This window comes from Lissotriton vulgaris, chromosome 7 (assembly GCF_964263255.1).
Source record: "Lissotriton vulgaris chromosome 7, aLisVul1.2, whole genome shotgun sequence".
Classification (NCBI taxonomy): Eukaryota; Metazoa; Chordata; class Amphibia; order Caudata; family Salamandridae; genus Lissotriton; species Lissotriton vulgaris.
Window position 1 is genome coordinate 1,539,651,541 of NC_141695.1, and position 18,895 is coordinate 1,539,670,435.

Genomic DNA, 18,895 nt, shown 5'->3' on the forward strand with positions numbered 1-18,895 from the left:
TGCCTGCCGAGCTGCTGTATTAATTAATTAATTAATTAATCGTGTCGCTTTCACCGCACTCGGTAGCGTTGTACCGCTTTTGCCATTGCTTACTGCCTAATTGCATTAGCCTGCTGTGTGCCTGCCTGCCGAGTTGTTCTCTTAACTATTTACATAATTATAGTGCCGCTTTTCACTATATTTGCGCGCTCTGACTAGCGCGACGCTGTGCTCCCCCCTCCGCCTCCATTTTGTTGTTGTTTGTGATCCCTGGAGCCCGCCCCGCCTCCCAGCTGAGCAGCCCTCGCCCCTCCCCCTCCACTACCCATATATGACAGTAGTTCCCGCGCGCAGCGTTCACGCGCAGCGACCGCGCCCGGTTCGCGCCGAAGGTGCGCCAAAGGTAAGCCCGTCTACGCCCGTCCGCGCCTGGACCGCGCCCAGCACCAGACCCCCTGCCCCTCGCGCTCCCCAGCCCTCCCGCATTACCTACAATGCCGCCACCCTCCTAGCCCTTGACCCCGGTCGCGCCCCCAACTGCGTCCAAGCCGCTCCTGGACACACCCATGGACCTTTCTCCTGCTACTCCTGCAAATTCAGCGGCACCGACAACATCTCCGCCACGACTACACCACAGATTCCCGACCCCAACCACCTACAATGCATCCTTCTCAACACCCGATCGGTGCACAGGCACGCCATCGACCTATGGAACCTACTAGACACCCTCTCTCCAGACGTCGCCTTCCTCACGGAAACATGGATGAATGCTTCCTCCGCTCCAGACACCACCATTGCCATCCCTGAAGACTACAAGATCACTCGCAAAGACCGCACCGACCACACAGGAGGAGGAATCGCTATCGTCCACAAGAAATCAATCCGCATCTCAACCAGCTCTGACGCCAACCTCGCCAACTCCGAACACCTTCACTTCCAGATCCACACCGACCCCAAAACCACACTCAGAGGCACCCTCCTCTACAGACCCCCAGGACCCCGCGCTAAATTCAGTGAAGACATCACGGACTTCATCACTCCACACGCGCTCCCCTCCAAAGACTACATCCTTCTGGGAGACCTCAACTTTCACCTTGAGAAGATCAACGACCGCAACACCGCCACCCTCGTGGACAACCTCGCCAACCTCGGACTTAAACAACTAGTCACCTCCCCCACCCACATCGCAGGTCACACACTCGACCCCATCTTCACTTCCAGCAATCATGTCTCCTTCAGCCACACTACGGATCTCCTATGGACCGACCACAGCTGCGTCCACTTCACCTACAACAAGCCGAAACCCATCAACCACTCCCAACCTACCCTGCAAAGAAACTGGAACAAAATCACCACGGACCAAATCTCCGCTTCGCTCCTTCGAAACTCCCCAGCCCTCTCCTCTAACGCCAACGAAGCCGCCGCCAACCTCACCCTATGGTTATCCAACACCGCCGACACCTTAGCACCACTGAAAAAACGTCAAAGCAAACCTGGCAGCAAGAAGGCCTCATGGTTCAACGATGATCTTAAGAAATCCAAGAAACTCTGCCGCTCCCTTGAAAAAGCCTGGAAAAAAGACCCAACCACCAGCACCAAGGACGCCTTCAAAAGCGCCACCCGCACTCACCACCAACTGATCCGTAAAGCCAAGAAAACAGCATTCAAAGATCGACTTGACAACAACGCCCACAACAGCAAGGAACTTCTCAACATCGTCAAGGAATTTTCCAACCCCTCGGCCAACTCCAACGACATCACCCCCTCTCAAACCCTCTGCGACTCCCTAGCCTCTTTTTTCCACAACAAGATTGCAGACATCCACAACAGCTTTGACAACCAACCCGGAAACCAACCCACCCTACCAGCTGCTGACCATCTTCCCCCCGTAAACACCCTTAACGCCTGGAACTCAATCTCCACTGAGGACACCATCCGCCTGATGAATTCCATCCACTCTGGATCCCCCACAGACCCATGCCCTCACCACATCTTCAACAAAGCAGACTCCGTCATAGCACCTCACCTCCGAGACGTCATCAACTGCTCCTTCAACTCCGCTACCTTCCCAGAAGACTGGAAACACGCTGAACTCACCGCCCTTCTGAAAAAACCAACAGCGGACCCCACCGAACTCAAAAACTACCGCCCCATCTCGCTCCTTCCATTCCCGGCAAAAGTCATCGAGAAAGCCATCAACAACCAACTCGCCGCCTTCCTCGAAGCCAACAAATCCCTCGACCCCTCACAATCTGGCTTCTGAGCAAAACACAGCACCGAGACCGCCCTCATCGCAGCAACAGACGACATTCGAACTCTACTGGACAATGGAGACACAGTCGCCCTCATCCTCCTCGACCTCTCCGCAGCATTCGACACAGTCTGCCACAGCACCCTTCTACAACGCCTCAATAACATCAGAATCCAAGGAAAAGCACTTGAATGGATCACCTCGTTCCTCACCGGAAGAACCCAAAGAGTCCGCCTTCCTCCATTCAAGTCCGAGGCCTCTGAAGTCATCTGCGGCGTACCTCAAGGATCCTCACTCAGTCCCACCCTCTTCAACGTATACATGAGCCCCCTCGCGGCCATCGCCCGCCAACACAACCTCAACATCATCTCTTACGCGGATGACACTCAACTGATCCTTTCTCTCACCAAGGACCCCTGCACCGCCAAAACTAACCTACACGAAGGAATGAAAAAAGTCGCCGAATGGATGAAACAAAGCCGTCTGAAACTGAACTCAGACAAAACAGAAGTCCTCATCCTAGGTACATCCCCCTCTGCCTGGGACGACTCCTGGTGGCCGGAAGCCCTCGGAAAAGCACCCATCCCGACAGACCACGCACGGAACCTTGGCGTCATCCTGGATTCTTCACTCTCAATGAACAGACAAGTCAGCGCCGTATCCTCATCCTGCTTCAACGTTCTTCGCATGCTCAGAAAAACTTTCCGCTGGATCCCCTCCGAAACAAGGAAAACAGTCACCCACGCTCTGGTCACGAGCCGACTGGACTACGGAAACACCCTCTACGCAGGTACCACCGCTAAACTCCAGAAGAAACTCCAACGAATACAAAACGCCTCAGCCAGGCTCATATTAGACATCCCACGTAACGAACACATCTCTGGTCACCTTAAAGACCTCCACTGGCTACCCGTCAATAAGAGGATCACTTTCCGACTGCTTACCCACGCACACAAATCACTCTACGACATCGGACCAGATTGCCTCAACTCTCGACTGTCCTTCTACACCCCCTCCCGCCAACTACGTTCTTCCAGCCAAGCCCTCGCCACTGTACCTCGCATCAACAAGACCACCATGGGAGGCAGATCCTTTTCATACCTGGCTGCTAAAACATGGAACTCACTCCCCGCTTACCTTCGCCTCACCCAGAACCACCTAGCGTTCAGAAAGCAGCTTAAAACGTGGATATTTGACAAATAATCCTCCTCCCCTTCCTAAGCGCCTTGAAACCCTCTGGGTATGTAGTGCGCTATACAAATTATTTGACTTGACTTGACTTGACTTTGTTACCATGTTCCTTATCACTGGAGGGTCATGGATGCTCATTATGTGCAATATATTCTACCATAATACTTTCAATACTTGTCAATGGTTAAATATTGACATATACGTGAGTCACGAATATTGCAAAAAAGGTGAACGTGTTTATTGATCTATGGGAAGCATATACAAGTGCCTTACCTTCGGGGTATTTATAACTACTTATGATGTCTAAAGGTTCAGACCCACCAATGGACTTGGTGGTGATCATTTTGCCAACTTTTCCGGTATTATTGTTGACTTTCTTCTTAGTTCCATCACTGTACACAATCCAAATGGAGACATCTGCATTTACTGCTGCATACATGAAGGGCGTATCATAATCCAGGTCCACATCACCTTCTTTGATGGCGTGCACTGAGGTGGGGCCGCAGCGATATATCCCTGTAGCAGAAAGACAAGTCAGAGCAATCCTTTTTTTAAAGAGGTTCTTTATCACAGTTGTGAGCGAGCTGGGGCACATGTTCAAGCATGTGCCAAGAAATTGATATCATATTGAAAAAAATGGTCTCTTATTGTGTTGTTTCAATCCTTAATATATTGGAACTATTAAAGTACAATACTTTGTGTCTGCACCTGATAAAGAAATATGTGAAGTGTCATGTGAAGCAAAGTGTTGTATCGCTGTGTTAGAGGTTTGCAAAGCGATTCAAACCACCCTAGGCTCAAGTCATGTTTGGAAATGAAACTAAGAAGCTTTTTAGCACATTGGCGATTTTGGACATTGTGCTCATTGGGTCTTGTCTAAAAACAACTGAATAAATATAGCCTTGCTGATCTTTGAGATCTGCAAGGCACTTACCAACAACTTGGGCCAAGGTAGTATACACTGAGCCCAAGTGTGGAAATCTTTTCAGGTGACACGCAACTTTCTGGAGAAAGTCTCCACTTTACTGCACCAAGAGCATGATTGTGGGACATTTAAACTTTACACTTTCAAAGCAGTCTCTTCAATCAAAAATGACATTGTTAGACATCTCCAATCCCTTATCCTAAGCCCTTTGAAATATTTGTTGCACCCAACCTTCTTCTCTCATCTGATGTAATGCAGTTTGAATCAGCAATCAAATGATTTTAAGGTTCTCAAAACGGTCTCCATACTTCAAATATCACTACACTAAAAGAGAAGGGGCTTCATTTATGAAAAGTGACGCATCGCTGCGTGAAAACAGCGATGCGTCACTTTTCATTGCGCCCTCCTTGTGACACCAATGATGCGTCATATTTACAGTATGACGCATCATGTCGCAAGGAGTTACAGATACGTCAGTATTTCTGATGTATCTGTAGGCGCAAAAGTGACGCATTGCTGGAGTGTTTCACAAAAGTGATGCAACTCCAGCAATGTGTCCTTTCACATGGGGCAAGCCCCATGTGAAAGGGCTTGCATCAGTCTTACGCCTGCTGTAAGGCAGGCGTAGGATTTCGACACATTTGAGTCCTAGAAGTGGCGCAGTAAAATCTCATAGATTTTGCTGCGACATTTCCATGACCCTTTCTTGCGTCAATACACCCCCCCTTGCATACATTATACCTGGCTCAGGTATAATGTATGTGGCTCAGGGGTTTACAAAGTGACGCATCTACCTAGATGCATCACTTTGAAATATGGCGCAACAAGGCGCATTTGTTACGCCGCTGGTGGGTCACAAAAAGTGACGCACCGGCGGCGTAAAAGTGACGCACAGCCTCATAAATGAGGCCCAAGAAATATACAGTAAGTGGGATGAAAAGGGAGTCGGTGTCCAGAAGGAGCATGTCCAAATAAGCAAAACTAGGAATCCTTAACCAGAAGTCATTAAGGCCATCGCCAAACCCGAGGTCTATGTTTGATATAGTATGCCATCTGACCAGCATGTGGGTGCAACTATGTGTGTTTTCTGATAGTGTATTCTAAACATACCACACAACAATGAACGCATACATAAAAAAAATCCAATCAATTACTTTTTAATCAGATTTTTTTAAACGTTGGTTAATGATTACCAGCAATGACCCATATATGAATATTTAAAAATAAAATTTCTCAATTGTAAAAACATGAAATGTTTTACAAATTCTAAAAACATTAAATAGTGAATTACACGTCAAAGGTCTGCTGAAAGGGAGTGTTGTTTTGAGTATCTCATTTACCCCCATTCGCCTCTTCATATCACTTTCCTCTCCAATCTACTTCTCCTCGTTAGTCAACTATGCCCTTTTTCTCTTCATATCTGGCTTTCTCAAATTCCTTCATCCGTGTCTAACACTTAATCTATTTCCTGTTTCTTGCTGTAAACACTTCTTTTCATTTTCTTTTGGCATTATCAGTACATCAACAGCTGCATATCTGCTTCATGCATTTTCCAATTAGTACATATGTGGACCCCTCACTGTGCACTCCACAAAGAGCTCAAAGATTGGAAGAGCAACTAACCTGAAAAGCCGCATCTCTAAAGTGTTCATGTGTGCCCCATCATGCACATTCATTCACACCCTAAATTCACTCAGATGCTTTAAGGGGCCCGATTCACATTATGACTTACATGTTGCATTGTTGTGTGGAGTTTCAGGCTCAGAGTGAATTTTCCGGATTCATGCCCTTATATAGGTACAAATCACATTGCCCTAATATAGGCAAAGAAATAAATCCCTTATTTAGGCATAGCCCATGCAGACCAAATACAGGCATGGCTACTTCCACCCGTACCAAATGTCACAACGATTTCTTGGAAAATTGGCTTAAGCTGTCAGGGACCTTCCTTTGCTTGAATATTGATTGGTCCAAGAAATCATATACTTTACAAAGAACTACTATTCCCTAGGGGTTCTTTCCTGACGTTATTGTGCCCGACTTTACGCCAAACTAGACACCTTCAAGGTGTATATATACCTTCACTTGCTCTAGCAAGACACGGCGGTTCCGAGCAGTTCGACTATCTACTTGCCTGACGCAGCTCGCTACAGCAAGTGCTAAAGGAAGCCAACCCTCCAGCTGACGCACTGATCGAGAGGCTGCATTTCTCTCGGCGAGAATCCAGCTCCAGTGTTTCCAAGCTCCCCTTGTGGGGGGTTGGAAAATCGAGTCCCTAGACAGATACCATAACTCCTTCATTCTAAACTAAGGTATGGAGCTGATTAGAACCTAGAGAAATCTTGGATAGATTCTTGGCAAAGAAAACTAAACCTCTGATACACAATACTTACTTCTTCTCGCGTACAAGACCTAGGTTAGGTACATTGGGGTAGGAATATTTTAGAAGCACCAGTTAAGCATTTTTAGTCATTGTTATTTATGTATGTATTTACATATGGTTTAAAAACCATAAAATTCTCTTACAGTATTAATGTTATAATATTGTTCTCACTGTACACATTATACTTTGCAGTTGGCACTACGATTGTAGCAGTTCACTTTACTTGCATGAGAAAGAAGACTGTTCAATAAAACCTTTTTATTGAAATGCCCGTCTCTATTTCTCTGCACCTCTGTAGAAATGATCTAAGAGGGGGGTTCTACCCGAGGAATCCACATGGGACCTGGGTGCTATATGGTGTAGAAAAGAAGGGTCCCAGTAGAGCTGTTATACATTTGCTTACATTTATTATAGAAAAATCTGATGTAATGACATACAATGTCAGTTAATCACAATGCATGATCCATATCATTTGGTCAAATAAAAGTGCCCCAAGAAAGGAAAGGGGAGTGGGATAGCGTGATGCTGTGAAGGAAAAAGGACAGTGAGGGAGTAAAGTTCGTGACAACTTATATATTGCAGTATTAATTTTGAATGCAATACAGTTTCATGGCTTCAGATCCCTGAGCCAAAGAAGTTGGGGGATTATAACATATCCCAAAGATTTAAACTATTTCTGTTGACACCGAGGGGTTCAGAATAGTAGGGGAGTGTCAACCGAACATAACATAGAAGTAGCCGTCGACGTTTCGACCCCACGCTACACTTGTAGGCGTTTGTCTAGCCTTACATCGGGGTCTTCATCAGGACAGGGTAGTCAACAAAGGAGCACTACAGTATCTAGAAATATAAAACAATAAGGTGTAAAAAGCCGACAATCAATGTCAAAGTTACCGTAGTGAGCGGTAAACACATTACTAATACTGTTACCATGGGCATTTGTGGGCAAACAATTGCAGGTATTGTGACCAATGTTTTAAGAAATAACACGCACGAGAAAAAAAAATCAGAACCTAAAATACACATTTCTAAACAATTCTGTACAACCCGTGAGGGGTAACAAGTTATTTAAAATATTATCTGGCGTATACAGGATAACACACAGAAACACAACATCCTGACTCGGCCAGGGGAGACCAATTAATCCCATACTAAATAGTGACCTCTTAGGGTCACACAGCCCATCCTCTGTCGAGGTGCCATGTCAGAAGTAACGTTTGGACATAGTTAAATCAGGCCAAGAATGTATTGAGTGTAAGAGGGGATAGGGTTACTAGCACGGTTTTCAGTAGACCGCAAAGAAACATACCTGCTCAGTCCGAGCAAGTAGCAGGATTAAATCCACATTATTCACATCGGGTGATTAAGCTGAATCTATGGGCAAGAGGACGAGTATTAGTGGACTAAGCAACATTACTCAGATGGAATCGGCATATAATGGGGATCGGGGCTTACCTCTATTATCACCCAAGGTTAGAAGTGACGGCGGTGCGTCACTACGGGTCGCCTCCGGTGTGCCGCATCTCTAAACAGTGAACAGGGAAAGGGAATTGTGAGACCAACTTAATAATATCTTGGCTGATGCCAGTGCGGGAGAAATGAGTCTCACCTTGTTTTTCAATACACGGAGTTTGAGAAAGAGACCTCTGGCAGTTTCGGCGAATGAGCGTGGCTCGTTGAAGAGATATGAAATCACGTGACACGGACCCACTTAATCTGTGGGCGAATAAATGAGCCTCAATGACTAGACCATCATTGTATACGTTAAATCACACCATATTACGGGATTAGTGCTCACCTAGATAGCCCATGAAGGTCGGGGTGTCCTTAACACAAAACTCGGCGGGGCGTCATAATGATCGCTTCAGAATTGCCGCATCTATGAAGCAATCGGGGGGGGTGGGCGGGGGGGGGGAAGTAAGTTAAAAAACACTCCTAGGAGTCGGTAAGGTAGAGGACATCTAGGAAAAAGGGGATTCATCTTACCTTAGTAACCCGGTCACGGAGCTCTCAGTCGCAGCCTTCCCGCGTTTGCTGAATGCAAGCATGTGGGCGTGGCCTGAGGGAAGAGTCTTTAAAGATGAAGGGAGGACATTGGCTCTGGAGCGTTGTTAATAGCAACATGAAGCTCCATGCACTGTTCGTGAAAATAGATTTTTCTATAATAAATGTAAGCAAATGTATAACAGCTCTACTGGGATCCTTCTTTTCTACACCTCTGTAGAAATGAAGCATGTACGAGTGACTGAGTGAAACTCTAGAGATATATTTCTTATTATTGGGAAACAAAGTTGTCATGTTTATGCGGTTATCAGAAACTAATCCCTTCTTGAGAATTCGAGAAAGTTTCTAGTGACCTCTGAGCTAGCTGGCACTCACTATTAAGTTTAATATATTTGATAGAGACCTAGCTGACCTTAGTCCCCCGTCTAATCTATAGGATATATTATTCCAATGTGCAGAGCCTATTGGGAATAAAGGAACTACACTACAACATGACAATGCTACAGAAACACTACATCTTGAAAAATAAAATACTGTTAGGGAGTAGGGATACATGTACTATGCAACAGGAAGAAAAATGTTAACAGGAACAGCAGCGCCGACTGGGACTACCTTAAGGATCCTCTCTCATTGGAGAGAAAATATCACTGTTTTCATTTCTAAAGTTAGGTACATTACTTTAGGCCTTGTTGTGATCTGTATCAATGTGTGTTTGTTATGACTGCCAGTGCTGAGTCACTGTAGGAACCACCTCACTAAAGCAATGCCCTCTTCTGAACCTTGGCATTCCTGTCTTTTATAAGCCCCAGATCTATCTGCGCTACCCGCATAACAAGGGTTTGCCAACATTTCTATTGACTTCTAAATTTTCAATGCATATTTTCTGGCCTAACCTTGCAAGATCATTTACCACCCTTTAGTACAATTTACAGCTGCTGTTATTCCACATTTTCTATTTTCACTTAATTCCTGGGCAATTTCTTTTGGTTTTCTAATGCTGTTCCAGTCAAAGCAGTACAAGTATTCAATAGGCAACGACTCATCTCACTCAAACTTCATAAAACAACTCACATCATAGCACCTAGATCTCTGCGTTACTGATGATGCTGTTGATGCTGTCAATGAAATTGATGTTCTAGTGTACACTAGTCTGAACACTGAACGTTTTCTATTAAAGCAAGAGTGGATGTGTGATTGGATGGAAAAACAAACAGATAGTTGAATGGAGGGATCAATGGTTGATGAAAGGGTGGCTAGCCAAAATGACAGATGGATATACAGCACATGTACAGTGCATTGTACATATGCATTTATAGCTGTATGAATATCGACAATCCGCAGGCCAGATGGACACGTAGGACCATGAAGGAGCAATGACATCAGAAAGCATGCGTCTTACAGAAACTACTGATGTAAGATTTCGACAGGAATGTCTCGTTCTACTGGGTTTGAGTGCTAAGTGAGAATAACCCTTCACCCAGAGTTTAAGAGAGTGGATGAGTGGATGAATGGATTTGCAAGTTTTTCCAGCTGGAGCAAAATGCCATTGAGGGTTGTCTAATGCTTAGGCTTAATGGCCTTTGCTATTAAACCAGTAAAGACATTCAAGTTGGGTCCAAACTTTAACTTTCGACCACCTTATCTAATAGGTGATGTCTGAACCTTTTACACAATCCAGCCACGGTCAGTACACTGGGCTGCTTAACACTTAGGGGCATATTTATGAGAGGTGTTGGAGAATGGGTTATTGGTAAGGGTATGTTTGCACCTACACTAGCAATAGGGCCACCCACGCAAGATACAGGTCCATACAAGGTCTCCATTGATCGGACCCTGACTCAACACTTGGTAGCTGGCTGCGAGCAGGCAGGCTTACTTAACTCCGGAGACTGATATGTAAAGCATTTGTCAAATTTCAGATTTCAGATTTGCTTTATTCGATTTTAACAATAGATAAAAATCATAAAAGCGACAATATATATACACAACATTTCATAATATTAAATTACACCCAAGTTTTTAAAGATAAAAAAACATTAAAATATTATTAAATTAGTACATTAACGATATAAAGCATTTACTTTTATAAAAATTAGAAGATCATAGAGCTCAGTTTCCTCAGGGTATTTTTCAAAAAACCAATCATAACCATAATACATTTTCACATTTCCCAATTGCTGTAGGCTTAAATACGCTGGTCTACATTGCTGCCAAAAACCTTGTCTCAAATATTGTTTAATCTATCTTCTGCGTTCGTTCTCATAGAATTTACAGAATAGGGTTACATGAAATGTGGATTGTAATGATGAATTGTCACATGGGCAGGGTTCCAAATTTCTAGACCAATTGTTTTTTGTGGGGAAAGTTACCAGGCAATGGAATAAATCAAATCTAAACCTAGTCAAAATAAAGCGGTCAAAACCCATAGTACAAAAAGTTAAGTAAGGTTGAATCTCATAACATGCCAGTGACATTTGATGTTGGATTACAGTTTTTTTGGTAAGTTCACCCGAACATCTTAACAACTCGTAAGGATTCAAACATAACCTTTTTAATTCTTTTCTGGACAACCCACTAATCAATTACGGGTTATTATATAGTTCCGGCCTTTGCAGATCAATGAATGTATTCCTAACGTATTCTAGCCGTAGAATTTGTTTTGCGTTATCCAAGGCCAAGGCGTCCTTTATAATTTCCCTATTAAGGGACAACGCTTCTGAAGCCCATACTCTCTGCCAGAGTAAAATTGGTTGCAATTTTATGAGGTCGGAAATAAAATCCACTCCTAATTCCGCATGACAGTTAAAAACTGCTGTGCCCTGGGGGAGCGCTAACAAGTATCTTAAAAAGCAGGTTTCTGCTATTTGGATGGGCGCTGCATTTTGGAAGCCCCAAATTCCTGCCCCGTAGAGTGCAATACTTCTGCATTTTGCCACATATATTTTTAAGAGAATTTCGGGTGTCTCTTACCTAGTTGTTTGGCAAATTCATTAGTGCCACAATAGAGCGTTTGAATCATAGAGTCCTATTCCTTACCGCTGGACCCCACGAGCCAGAACCATCTAATAGCACCCGTAAATAAGAGAAGGTTTTAGTATGTTCGATTAGGAGGCCGTCCACCATGATGGCCTTACCTTTGACCCTTCCTTTCCCGCACGTCATAACAAAGGATTTTTTAGCATTTATTTTTAGGCCCCTTGATTCCATAAACTCTATGGGCCTTATTTATGAAGACCTTGCGCCACCGGTGCGTCATTTTTAAAATGGGAAAAAGTGACGCACCGGTGGCGCAAGGCCTTCATAAATAAGGCCCTATATATTTAGCAAGTGCCTTCTAGGCACCTACCGTTGTTCTGGATATTAACATTGCGTCATCCGCATAGAGAAGGGAGACAGCCTGCTTTTTCCCATACTTAGGGAAATCGATTAAAGCGGCCTCCCATTCCCCCTCCTAAGCGTTCGTGTATATGGAGAAGAGGAATGGAGCCAAAACACAGCCCTGTCTAACACCCTTCTCTATGTGGAAAGACCCAGTGCATTCTCCCCTCAGCCCATGTCTCACCTTCGCGGTGGCACCCGTGTACAATTGTCGAAGGAAGCACACTATAGCACACTAAACTCCAATATTTGCCACAACTTAGCATGGTCCACACAGTCGAATGCGGCTGTGAGGTCGACAAATATGGCATAGAGAAAACCTCTTTTTGCTCGAGTATATCTCCCTTGTATCATCACAAAATTTAGGACCTGCTCAACAGTGCCCATCCCTTCCCTAAAACCATACTGAACCGGGCATAGAATGTTGTTATCATTTCCCAGGTTTGTAATTTGTTTAGGACCACCCTACCTGCTATTTTCATAAGGGAATCCAGAAGAGATATAGGCCTGTAATTTACTGGGCTCTCCCTGTCCCGTTTTTTATAAATAGGTATGATTACCGATTCGGCCCAGGTTTTAATAAATCCTTCAGCACAGCAGGCCACTAGGACGGGCGTACAGATTGGGGCCCAAATTTCAGTGGTCAACTTAAAGATATCATTTGGGATCCCATCCGGGCCTGGGGCTTTACCCCCTTTGCTGTTATTAATTGCGAGTAGGACTTCCTCATATAAAATTTCCATAGCTATCGGGAAATAATCCTGCTCCGGTGCGCCCAATTTATTGACCTCTGCGGGCATACCCAAATCACTTTCCTCTTTTTTATATACATTCGAAAAGAAGTCTATCCTCATGCTTTCGTCTATGGTGACTTTAATTCATGCAATATCTTTTTTAGTAAAGTACTGTGCGTTTACTGTTTGCCAGAACAATCTACAGTCTCTACTTTGTGAAGCCTTCAGCAAGTTTTGCCAAGCCAACTCTTTTATTTCTTTTTTCCAAATGGACCGGGATAGATTATAGTTCTTTCTACAATCCCTAATTAATCCATAATCCCTAGGTTTGGCGCTAAGTGCACCTTTGAGGTGAGTGTAAGCTTTTGTACATTGAGAATTAAACCAACCATCACTCTTATTTCCTTTCTTAGTGTTTGGTTTGGTCAGGGAGTCTTGTATAACTGCAGTTACCTGCCCAAAGGCCTCCAGGATTTCAGCATTTGTTGATTCCTCGTCTAGGCAAACCAGGATAGGTGACAGAGCCTTGGAAATAATGTCAGCATTTATTTTCGTTGGGTCCCTTTTTCCCCATTTTAATGCAAAACCGTTTTGGCGTGCCACTACTAATTCTTGCGACCACGCCAGGGACTCAATACTGGCGGACTTGTTACAACCAGGTAGGTTTAAGTACACACTAAGGCCATTGGGATGAATCACACATTTTTCTACCCAGTTCGAGTATCTAATAGGTAGGATAATGAAATCGATAACAGATTTTAAGCCCCTTGCTATAAAGGTCGAACTAAATTTAATCTTCGGGGCACACATCAAATTTGCGAGGCCTAAATCAAATGTGGCCATTATGTCATTTATTTTTGCCCCTTTGTCAGTATGTACAAGATGGTTCCTATCGCCACTTTCTTCCCAATCATTTTCCCTTGATCTGCAGGCATTCAAGTTGCATACACTGATATTAAAATCCCCTCCCCATACCAAGATTGCGTCCCTTCCTTTTGCTAGATTGAGATAGTTTAAATCTTCCTCAAAAATTTTCATCTCTACTAGGAAATCAGCATTTTTGATGTTATTATAACAATTTGCCACCAGCATTTCTGTGCCCGGGTATAATGTAATAGATACCATTTGGTAATATGGGGAAAATGTAATCATTTTGATTCTCTGGACCCTCAGTAAATTTAACAAATAAACACAGATACCCTCTGTATGCCTGCCATGGGTGAGCGCTCCGCTGGGATATGATAGGTCTTAAAGCCATCCAAGTGTTTTTCATTTAAAAGCCAAGTTTACTGGATACATAGTATGTCAAAGTTCTGAATAAATTCCCCCCAAACAGGATTAGAAACTTTGCTTTCCAAACCAGAAATGTTCCATGAAACAATCCTTACAAGTCCTCGGGATAATGGTGGAGTAACTAGCGGAGCATAGACATTATGAATATCAATATCAATAGGGGGCATGGAAGTTTCCCTCTTTACAGCAGCATCCTTTTTTAAAAAAAAAAAAAATGTATTATTGCAGGAAGAACATCTTCATCAAATTTCAATACAAAAAGAAAGAAAAAAAGAAAATAACATTTCTCCTTTAACAGCTAAAGCAGAGAATAGGCATATATAATTCCCCAAACAAAAAATACTTTTTAGCAAGACGTAATTATAACAACAGATTTACAACTGGTCTTTAAACATATTTACAGTTCAAAAAAAGTTCCCCAAATTTTGTCTTTCTTTTTCAAAGCATTAGGACCTCTGAGTCTTGCTAAAGCGAGTTCCATAACATTAATTTCATTTATCAAACTCCACCATTCCATTACACTAGGAGGATCTTTTAAGATCCAAGATCTAGCTATGAGTAACCTAGCACATGCATATACTATAGTTAATAGATCCCTATGCTGACTAAGGTTATCATGAAAATCAAGTAGAATTAACTGTGGCGATATCGGCGGAGTATTCATTTGTTTTCTCGACAGAACGTCAGTTATCCCATTCCAAAATATAGATAACCTTGGGCATAAAACCAACATATGCTTAATACCTGCTGCTTCCATATCGCATTTCGGACACTTGGTACGATCATTAGTCTGGTTGCCACGTGTCCAACTAAATATTCTTTGTGGAGTGTAGTATAGCTGGGTAACTGTTCGATACAGCTGGAGCCTCAAGTTGGAAGATTGAACTACCTGGTTTATTTGGCATAATGAGGCCGAAATCTGTTTAGGGTTGATGTTAACTCCTAGTCTGGTTGACCATTTAGCCGCTAGTTTCCCACTATCGTCCCTTTTGTTTGCAATCAGATGGCCATAGCTTAAACTTATAAGTCATTTAACATTGTCTGAGTAGAGACACGTTAGAAAGTCCGAATGTGATACTTCTACAATCTTCATCTTGCGGTGTAGGAAATCCCTGATTTGGATATATTTAAAATACATATCATAATTTAATTCAAAAATATATTTAAGCAAGCCAAAATCTAGAAAACTGTTCAGGCCATAAAGGTCTCCCAGAGTGGTAATTCCATGCCTAGCCCATATCTTCCCCAAACCATCTGAAAAAATACAAGGCAGCCCAGGATTACCCCACAGTCTAAGCTCAGCATTGTAATAAGGAATTTTTCCTATGGTCATGATTTGGTCCCAGGATTTTTTAATATGCCTAGCGGTCTTAAATGTAACTCTTTTGAAGTAATTAGGATCGTGTACACGAAATAGGAATTGATTGCAATCAGGTCCCAGCATGTAGTGGTGATAAAATAAAGAACTCTCATTTTTCAGCAAGCTTCGTATGCGTTGAGAAAAAGTGGCGAAATAATATATTCTAAAATCAGGAAACATCAAGCCTCCCTTTTCGATTGGTAACTCTAATAATTTGATAGATCTTTGCGCTTTTTTATAGCCCCACACAAAGCTACTACAAATGCCTTCTAGTTTCTTAAAGAAAAGTTTGTTAATTTGCAAGGGGATTGATCTAAATAAATATAATAATTTGGGTAGGATCTTCATTTTAATTAAGTTGATACGCCCCACTAGGCTGAGCGGTATCTTGTGCCATTTTTTTAAGAGTAACATATTTTTCTTTAACATAGAGTCATAGTTCATAGTTATCACCTTGTCTATATTAGCTGCCAACTTGATTCCAAGATATGTTGCGCTTTGGCATAACCCCAGAATTGGTACCGGTGGTTTGTAATTAGCGATAGCTTGCGTCTTGCTTACATTAAGTTTATAGCCAGACACCTCTCCAAAATTTCCGGCTTCTTGTATTATTGCCGGAATTGCTGTAACCAAGTCAGTAGTATATATCGCAATATCATCTGCAAAAGAAGTTATCTTCAGATTTTTACCACCATGTTGTACAGGCATAGTACTATCTTGAGCTGTCAATGCATTTAAAAAAGGCTCCAAAGATAGAGCAAAAAGTAGAGGGGACAGAGGGCAACCTTGCCTTGTTCCCCTCTCTATTAAAAACGTAGCTGACTCCGTTCCCCCATAGCTGATCTTCGCCCGTGGTGTATCATAAAGCAAGCAGACCCAATCAAAATAGGGGCCCTGGATACCAATCTTCTTCAAAACCTCCCACAGATACTCCCACCACACTCGGTCGAATGCTTTTTCAGCATCTAACAATACCATCCAGAGTGGGGTGTGAGTAGTTGAGGCGACATTAAAGGCTGTGATTGCCATATTTACATGGGCTGTGGTATCCCTTCCTGTCACAAATCCATGTTGTTGGGCGTTAACTAGAACTGGCATTATAGGGGCTAAGCGTTTAGCCAATATTTTGGCAAAGATTTTAACATCAGAATTGATCAAAGAAATCGGCCGATAGGAGCCACATTCTTCCGGGGTCTTGTTTTTCTTTAACAAGAATATTATTTTAGCGATTTTCCAGGACATGAGAGCCTTTCTAGACTCCGTTATGGAGTCCATCACTATTTCTAGAAGAGGGAGTAGTTCTTGGGCACATACTTTATACAGCTCTATAGGCAAACTATCCTCTCCTGCCGCTTTGGCAGAGGGTAGCGCGAGGGTTGCCTCATTTATTTCAGAGATTGTTATTCTAGAATTAAGCTGGTGCACAGCTTCAGTATCTAAAGGTGTAGGCATATACTCATCGAGATACTGAAGTATCTTGGCTGTAGTAGGAGTGTTGTCGGGTGTGTATAGTTTGCGATAGTATTTAGTGAATTGGTCAAGGATCTGGTCTGGTTGTTCATAATTGCGTAAATCTGGACCTTTAATTAGTTTAATCCTGGTTCTGGCTTTCTTATCAGCAACTTTATATGAAAGAACTTTACCTATTCTATCCCCTCCTTCATACTGAGCCAATTTATATTTATGGATATTAGCGCTGTACCCTTCTCTTAGTGACTTTTTAATAGAAGATTGTAGCTTTAACAGCTCCATTCTTAATAGTTCAATGTTAGGTGTTTTTTGAGCGGCAGCTTCTGCTAATTGTTGCTCAACCCGCAGGATATTAGAGATGGTTATCTTAGTTTCTCGGCGACTATCAGCGTTTTTCCTAAAAATATATTGTTGGGCAAAACCCATAATGCTGCACTTACAAGCGTCCCAGACTGTATTTATCGGAGCCGTGTTGGTGTTTAAATCTATATATTCCTTAATGTGTTCCTTTAAAAGTAATACAAATTGAGAGTCGCTAAACAAATATTTAGGAAATGTAAAAAGTCGTACAGCTGGACTTTGCTCAGTGATTTTAATTTCCATAAGTATCGGGTTGTGATCCGAGGTAACCCTCGGGCATAATTCTATCGTACAATTTTCTATAATATGATCAGAAGCCCACACCATATCAAGTCTAGAGCATGATCAATGAGGCGCAGAATAATAAGTGAGATCAGCTAGTTTGGGGTACTTTGAGCGCCATATGTCTTTCAAATTATGAATTCTACCCAGCTCCGTAATGGCAGCCCTAACTTTACGCATCCTCTTAGCACTGCCTAAACCGGTAGTGTCTATTTTATTGTCCATAGCACAGTTAAAATCTCCCATTACCAAAATTTCGCTTTCCCAATCCAATAGCTCAATGTTTAGCTGTTCATACAATTTCAGATCATCGATATTAGGCCCATAAACCAAACACAAGACACATTTCTTAGTTTCCAATTGGATTTGTGCTATAGCCCATCTTCCCCGTACATCAGAAGCCGTTTTAATAATTTCCATCACTAAGCTTTTCTGTTTGAGTATAGCAACCCCACGGATCGAAGCTCCTAAAGATGAGCTAACAACCAAGTCATAGCCCATTTGGGACAGTAGCTTTCTGTCTTGGTAACTAATGTGTGTTTCAGACATAAGTGCTAGATGAGGCTTATACATATCCATTTCCTCTTGTACCAATTTCCTTTTCTGTTTGTTATTAAGACCAGCAACATTCCAAACTAAAAGTCTAATTTTCGACATTTCATATAGTCATAAAATTGTCTGTCCTCTGCACACGCAATTTTATTAATACAAACAAATATGGTTTACGAATACCTAAACAGTCTTTCCTTCCTGCAATAGAAATTTTTTCCCCTTAAAGCCATCCTAGTGTTTTTCATTTAAAAGCCAAGTTTACTGGATACATAATATGTCAAAATTCTGAATAAACTTCCCCCAAACAGGATTAGAAACTTTGCTTTCCAAACCACAAATGTTCCATGAAACAATCCTTACAAGTCCTCGGGATAATGGTCGAGTAACTAGCAGAGCATAGACATTATCAATATCAATATCAATAGGGGGCATGGAAGTTTCCCTCTTTACAGCAGCATCCACACATATTACATCCTTCATCACCTTAGAATTATCAACTTCAGGGTTAGCTTGTATTATGCAGGGGCTTGTCAGGTTAACATAGATGTTACTGTTTGTCCCATAATCTAACACATGGTTAATAGGCAGAGAAGCTATTCTCAGAGCTAAATTAGGCGCATTTTGGGCTTTAATTTGAACCTTTTCTATCTGTTTGCCTCGTTCTAAATTCGCTGCCTGAGTTATACTCTGATATTTAAGCAGGCCATATCTTCTCTTACCAACGTTTGTGGCT

The 18,895-nt window shown here is 42.7% G+C and overlaps 1 protein-coding gene across 1 annotated transcript in view; it reads right to left on the reverse strand.

Moving 5' to 3' along the window:
- LOC147705958 (protein-glutamine gamma-glutamyltransferase E-like) overlaps positions 1-18,895 on the reverse strand; it is a 196,560-nt gene that overhangs the window by 36,444 nt on the left and 141,221 nt on the right. Inside the window, exon 9 of the mRNA XM_086932422.1 lies at positions 3,695-3,937. Coding sequence (XP_086788548.1) covers positions 3,695-3,937 — 243 coding nt within the window. The remainder of the gene's footprint in view (positions 1-3,694; positions 3,938-18,895) is intronic.